At 42.4% G+C, this 7,788-nt stretch overlaps 1 protein-coding gene across 1 annotated transcript; it reads right to left on the reverse strand.

Moving 5' to 3' along the window:
* Positions 1-5,055: 5,055 nt before the first annotated feature.
* LOC139665203 (schlafen-like protein 1) lies at positions 5,056-7,183 on the reverse strand (the record flags this gene model as incomplete). Its single annotated transcript, XM_071544192.1, is given in 4 exon segments — positions 5,056-5,274; positions 5,564-5,803; positions 5,805-5,956; positions 7,048-7,183. Coding segments are annotated over 4 exon segments (747 nt in total), but the record flags the coding sequence as incomplete, so codon positions are not given.
* Between the last annotated feature and the right edge of the window lie 605 nt (positions 7,184-7,788).

Below are 7,788 nucleotides of genomic sequence, written 5' to 3' on the forward strand. Positions count from 1 at the left end.
CACACTGCAGCTGCGTAGTGGAAATGAACCACAGTCAAACTCCAACAGAGAAATCTCATTTCGTCACAGGGAAACGTGTTGTGAGTGTGTGTGAGTGTTCCTGTCCGTCCGGGGAGAGTTGAGCCAAAGAAATGCTGCGTACGTCACTAGCCTGCCTGCTATCAGGAATAGTTGAGGGGGGAAGGGGAGGGTGGGGGGAAGGGGGGGTTGACACATGTGACGTATTTTTGGTCTTGTTTTGCTTTTCCACAGCTCATTGGGCAACAGCTCCCAGGACACCCAAAAATAGGATTTTCTTTTTTCCTTTTTTTTTTTTTTAAGAGATACATTTTTTATAAAACTTAAATGGTACCATCAAATAAATAAATGATTCAATGGATTGAATACATATTTGACAACTTAGGCAACACCAACAACAGCAATAATAATCATCGTCATCCTCATGATTTTATTAACCTAGCAGAATGAATAAAAGAACATCATTATTTCCAGGCCTTGAATTCACTTGTTGGGGCCACAAAGCTCAAAGCTCTCTCCTGCCTGCGCCCGAGCGGGGATCGAAGAGCCTTTTATCGACTCTGCGTGAAAAAAAGGAGTTTTGTCAAGAAGGCGAGTGATGTGAAGCAGTCAATCCACCCCCCCTCCCTCCCTCCCGTTGAGAGGCCCTCATTGTCTTGTGAGCTCTTGTTCTGTAAACAGGCGTCCCTATAGGAGCCAGGCAGCCAGGCGGCCAACGTGGGCACGGCTGGAGCAAAAAACAGACGGGCAGGAAAAAAGCAAAAAAAAAAAAAAAAAAAAAGAGAAAAAAAAAGAGCATCCCTATGAGAACGCCTGGCTAAAAATACATCCTCTCTGTGCCTCTCCAAGGTCACTCTGTCATTTTGATTTGATTGGAACACAGCAGTCACAGCCATCTTCCTCCTGAGCCTCGCTAACAAGCGCAGCATTGCTCTGCCAGTGATTACTCAAACAGCCACCAGATTTGAACCGTTTGGCAAAAATGGGGAAATTATCCCCTAAGATTCATTTTACTTTGCCTGCCTGAATCAGCAATCCATGCCACTTGTTTACCAGGCACACCTGCCTGCCCACCAGGGATGCAGAGGAGGGTAAACCAGCATCAGCTCAGTTTACCCGCTTTGTTATTTGACGAATAGAGTTTAAAGGGATAGTTCACCCAAAAATGAAAATTCTGTCATCATCCACTCACCCTCATGCCAGGTGAAGTTTGTCCATATAACACACAGGGAGGTTGCCAGCACAACTCCATAGCAGCCTTCTCCAAAACAACTGAAGTCAGTGGGGACCAGTTCTTCAGACCTACAGTATATTTACACCATCATTTAGTGCAAATCTTAACTACAGCTGATTGATTTGCAACAAATAATGGTGTATAGGTCTTTCTATTCACAGTGTGATTGTTTGGCTGTTTTTGTTTTGGAGCTCTAAAGAACTGGTCCCCATTGACTTCAGTTGTTTTGGAGAAGGCTGCTACCAAGTTGTGCTGCAGCCTCCCTGTGTGTTATATGGACTAACACATTTCACCTGTGTTTCATTTGGCATGAGGGTGAGTAGATGATGACAGAATTTTCATTTTTTGGGTGAACTATTCCTTTAACCTGACATACATCTTTATGGCTTAGTAAGTGTTATCAAACTGATGTAAGTTATATAAGCATATGTGTCTTTTTAAGGGAGAAAAACCCCCCCAGTAAAAAAACATCATAAAAAAAAATAAATTCTGAAGATATAATTGATGTTTGTTTATACCGGCGGCTGTTTGCCTTATGATGCTCATTGGCTGGAGGTCATGGTTTAATTTCCTTGAACTCCACATCACCTTCTCACTGGTAAATGCATGACAGGCTTGTTAGTCACTGTATTACCATAAGGGGATGAGTGCAACATTTAAAAATACTGACACTCCTATGTAAATATTAGTACAGGAGAAGTCTACATGCGCTAAATAAGCCTGAGCTTCTGATACAGCAAAATTCTAATGTAACTATTAGAGATATCCTTCCTTTAAAGACAGCGCCTACAAAACACACACAGACACACACACACACACACACACACACACATTGGACATCTGCGGGACACATTCCACATACAACGCCATGAGTCAGACGCGGCAGCCTATGGACGAAGGGAGTTTCTATGCTGTCTCTCTCGGAGGCGTAACACACATGCTGACTCAGGCATGTAAATTCACGCCTGCGGTGTGAGGGAACGACCCTGTGTGTTTCATCATTCTGAGCCAAGCAACTTCACTCTCTGTTGCTTTCTTTTACACACACACTCACACACAGAAACACACACCGTGAAAAACAAGCATATAGTCGGATAGTCATGACACAGTGTGGCATATGCAAAGACATTGCCGTCTTTATACTCATGTGGCATGACACACACACAGAGGGTAGGCTAGTAAGTAGAATATCACTGCTGTCACAAATGGCCTCATGAAGGTTGACATTCAGTTGTGACATTCAGCTGGTTTGATCCCTGGTAGAAACAGTGCCCAATACTACTGTATAAGCAAAGGCACCTAACCCCCATGTATTTGCATTATGTATTATGTATTTGTATTAAACTATTGACTGTTGTTGATAGTTCAACATGTACATATCAGGCACTCATTGTTAGCATTTTAATATTTATAGTCATGTATATATTTTTTATTTATCTTAACATTACATTCGTACTAGTTACATATGCTAGTGTACATATGTGTATATATATATATATATATATATATATATATATATAATATTCTCATTGTCTTATTTTCTATTTTTATTGTCTTTTCTATGTAGTTTTTCTTGGGCAAACTAAGAATTTCAATGTCCTGTCCAGGGCAACTTGTTTTTCTCTGTGCATATGACAATAAAAGAAGTTGAACTTGAACATGATTTGTACACCAGCCTGCTCCAATGACAGGTATTGGAAACTAGATTATATTAGCTACAATTACAGTGATTACAGTGCGATTCATTAAGGCAGTTAATAGTAACTTTGTTGTTGCAACTGTCCTTGTAAAAACAATGCCTTCCAGATCCATTTAGATGGCGTATGTGTGTATATGCATATACAATTCTCCCTTGTGACGACACCTCGATACAAGAACAACAAAACCCAACAAAACACAACGTGACGTTCGCTGTGTGTGGGCAGGCCGGGTGGAGGGAGGCAAAGTTTCTGCATGGTAAGAAGACTTAGTCAGCCACCCCCGTGCAGCTTAGCTGGCTGATCGACACTAACTCACAGCTGTTGTGTGCATGGTTATGCTTGAGCTAAGGAAACTGCACAAATAAACCATGTGAGATAAGAAGTGAAAACAAAAAAACGAAAAGAAAAAAAAACCCTGCACAGATGTTCTTCGCAGGGCTGAAAGGAGAACAGAACCGGATGTGTGACATGAAACTCAAATCAGAAAAGGGAAGCAAGCTGTTGGACGTAATAATCAAAGTGGAGGGACCTTTCTTAACAAGAGGCACTTTGTTCGAAATGTTTGCCAAGTGTTTCCCGCGGTATAGACACCAATGGGTGGGGCGAGATGTGTCACTCTTCATATGTCCATATATCGCTCTCCTCAATTTGATCTTGTAGTTTTTACCTCCGCCAAGGAGGTTATGTTTTCGGTGCCGTTTGTTTATTTGTTTGTCTGTTAGCAGGATTACGGAAAAACTACTGGCCCGATTTTCATGAAACTTGGTGGAAGGGTGTAGCATGGACCAAGGAAGAACCCATTACATTTTGGAGCGGATCCGGATCCGACTCACGAACAAGCAATAATAGCACGAACCTTGGCCTTGCCCTTCTAGTTATCGTTATGATGGAGAGCAAAGATCGAGCAAATATGACCAGAAATCTATTGGGAAGCGTTCAGGACGAACGTTCCCTCTACGCTGATAGTTTGTTGACCTTCATCTTGACCACCTAATTTCCCCATGGGGATCATTTAAATTTCCTTCTATCTTATCTTAATTGCTCCACTTGACCCCAGAAATGAAGTCGATTTATTTTAGCAAGGGCTCGGAAGTTTTTAGGCGGCAAGTGACATCAGGCACATGCATCAGAACTTAGGAACCCTAAGTTCCGGCAAAGTCCCTGTGTCCGAATTGACCGCTGTCCCGAACGGAACGGTGCTCCTAGTTTGTTCTTAACGGATGTGTGCTGTTAGATACATGGAGACCCTAGCAGGGGGAACACAGCAGCAGCAGCAGCAGCAGCAATCAGGCAGATTCATGGCCAGACAGCAGAAGTCTGTCAGCCTCCTGGCAACGTGAGAGGACACCTGGAGGTAATGTAAGCAGCACCTCCCCTCCCCAGCCCACACCTCCTCTCTCTCTCTCTCTCTCCCTCTCGCTGTCTCTCCATGTCTGTCTCTCTCCTCTTTATCTCTCCACATCCCCCCCCCAACCCCAACCCCCTCTACCACCCCCTCCTCGTGACTCATCACCAGAACCTTAATCACCAATGAGTGGGCATCGCCTCCCCTTCGCCGAGGCTCTTTGCAAGGCGCGAGAGCCGAGATCCCCCAACTCTGCTGCTCTGTTGCCCCCTGCTGCCCGCTGTGCCGCATTACACTGTGTTGCATTGAGAGCCGCATGGCCGGGAGGTTTTGCACGCTTTTCCTCACCATGTGACTCTCTGTGTGTCTCTCTGTGGTGTTTTCGTGGCACTTTCCTTGAAATGGTGCTCTTAAGGCATTAGAAGACATCATGAGTGCATTATAAGCACATTGTAAATGCATGATAATCAGAGATACAATAAAAACAATGGGCCAAACATGTAGGGGTTGAATAGTTAATGGAGCGACTGTAAGGTTATGATATTAAACTGAATGTAGTTTTCTGATGTTTGTCTGAAGATTATATTGTAAGAAAAGCTTATCTGTGCTTCTAATGGATTTATAATCTGCTTGTGTGTTTCTGGCAATTACAAGTTTAATTCAGAGAAGAAGAACACTACAAGATGACTGGGTGACTGATGAATATATTTTGCAACTGTGTACGATCTCCCATAGCCATTCACAGCAGTTTGAAGATACTAGAAACATGGGTACCTGTCTGGCCCTGTTCTCTGTGCTGGAACCTGTGGGAGTCCTGGGCCCTGGTAGAGAGGACCTGGGGCTCTGTTGTGGTTCAGGAGCCTATAGTGAGCCAGGAGGCGGTCCACATGGTGCTGCAGCCGGCTCACCTCACTGCTCCACTTCTGCACACGCAGAGAAGAAGAACTGGTTAGCGTGAGCAGCGATAGCCACCATGGCTGAACAGACAAAGAGAAGAGTGTGACCTACAGAAACTCAAACTTCATCAGCAGAGAATCCAAGGAAAAAGACGTCACAGTGCTGAACCAAGCAGCCAAAACCACAGATACTAAAACTCTCCACTGAAACCCAGGATAATAGTCATAATAATAATTAAAGTTAAGGGTTTCCCATAGTCAATTGGTCGATTCTACAACAAATATGTTATCAAACAAACAGCATCATATCCATCATGTCAGAGATGCACAACACTGATATATTGATCTAACCTTACTTAGCTTCTCCTACCTGTCTGACCCATTCCTGGATGGCAGCAGCAGTCAAGGGCCCCTCCACACTCTCATCCCGCTTGAAGAACACCTCTCCCTGTCCCTGGTCCGTCTGGTAGAGGCTTGGCTGAGCGAAGGCCGGAGGAGCTGTGAAGGTGACCTCCGGACCGGGCCTCACCACAGGCAGGAAGACCACGCTGTAGCTGGAGGGAAGGACAGGAGGATCGAAACCCCTCATTATGGTGTGCACCAGCATGGCAAGCCTGGTCGTCCTCTCTGCGTTCGGGCTGCAGGCCGGGAGCCACCCCGCCATCGTCCACCCCGACCCCAGCCCCGCCCCCTCCAGTGTTCAGGAAGGCACAGGCGTAGCGATGGAGGTCATTGCGGAAGGCTGAGCACAGATAATCTGAATCTAAACAGGACACATTTAGAGTTTTTTGTGACTTACTGGTTATTAGTCACCTCTACTTCAGCTCCCACAGGCATGTTCCCTACTTCAAATTACATAAAATACACTAGGTACTACTTATATCATCAGTTTTTTCTATCTGAACAATGTATTCATTCAATTTTAACAAGACAGCAACAATTTCTATGTGAGGCTTGTGATCAAGAATTCCAATGTATTTTTATGTAAATGGAAAAAAAAACATGAAACTTCACCAAAGTACAAAAAGAAATAATACAATACAATACAAAACAATACAATAAATTGATGAACAAATCATAATTCACAAAGATAAACATACAAGAAAAATAGTACACAATACATGTAATATATATAGTATAGTATATATAATATAATGCAATATGTTGTAACTGAATATATAATGTATGCTATATATAGTGGAAGTAAATGTGGTGCAGCAATGGTAAGTACACAGATCCATCCCTGATACAATTAAACAGTCCAATTTAGGAGTAAATTAGTCCATCGCTCATTGGTAAGCTCAACTGTCTGTTGATCAGTCCCTCTCATTGCATTCCCTCCATCATCGCCTTATAATATATCAGACATACCCACATGCTTTAACTGGTAAGTATAGGGATTCATATAGCATAACCATTTTCACTCTTGCCCCCGAGAATGTAAATTATTCTCTTGATAGAGGAGCAAGTACACGTCCCTCTGCTCTGGGTGTGTTCTTCCATGACAAAGCAATCACATTTTGCTAGAAGTTGGCACATCTCAGTGAGGATTTACTTCTTATTTGGGATAACCAGAGTAGCAGGGTATGGCTCCAGAATGAATATTACAGGATCTAGAGGTAGGTTTATATCAAGAATTTTAAATGTAATGTGATAGTACGATAACTCCTGCCAAAATACAACAATCTCTTCCTATTCCCACATACAATGAAGCAAAATTCCTTTTGCAGGTTTTGTCTGAAATGTTGCTATTAAACTGATGTCATCTATAAGAAGATCATCAACCAATTATTAGATTGTTAGTAACTGTGCATTAGGTAGATTTTGTTTAGAGCAAATAGTTTTTAACCTTACCTGTGCCTCTTTTGAACACTATGTTGCATGTCTCATTGCCAAGGTAAGCACCATAGACGAGGCCACTGGGTATGTGTTGTCCATTGGCGACACTGCTAGAGGTGACATCCACAGGGAACAAAGCTGCCTCCCTGGTCTGTGGGGTTCCAGTGACAGAGCGTCATGAGACCGTCAGTTGATGGGCTTCAGATTATCAGTTCATACTGTAATCACCACAATCATAGTCATCATTATTGTCATAGTCGTCATCACAGTCATGATTATCACTGAACATCATCGCCGTTGTCATCATCATTGTCCTAGGTGTCATAGTTCACATAGTTGTAAGTGTCATCAATATCATCGTCATTATTATCAGTCATCATCATCATCATTGTCATCATTATTATCACTGTCATCATCATCATCATCATCATCATCATGAATGTCATCATCATCATCATGATTGTCATCATCATTATCATCACTGTCATCATGAATATCATCATCATCATCATCATTGTCAATATAATTATCATCACTGTTATCATCATCATCATCATGATTGTCATCATCATTATCATCACTGTCATCATCATCATGAATGTCAACATGATTGTCAATATCATTATCATCACTGTTATCATCATTATCATCAACAACATCATTGTTATTTTCATTGATTGTTGTTGTCGTCATCATTATCATCATCATTGTAGTTGTCATCATTATCATCACTATCATCAACGTCGTCATCATCAA

Source organism: Centroberyx affinis, unplaced genomic scaffold (assembly GCF_046629955.1).
Source record: "Centroberyx affinis isolate AG114_WGS23_722 - 3 ecotype Tasmania unplaced genomic scaffold, CSIRO-AGI_Caff_v1 ptg004485l_1, whole genome shotgun sequence".
Classification (NCBI taxonomy): Eukaryota; Metazoa; Chordata; class Actinopteri; order Beryciformes; family Berycidae; genus Centroberyx; species Centroberyx affinis.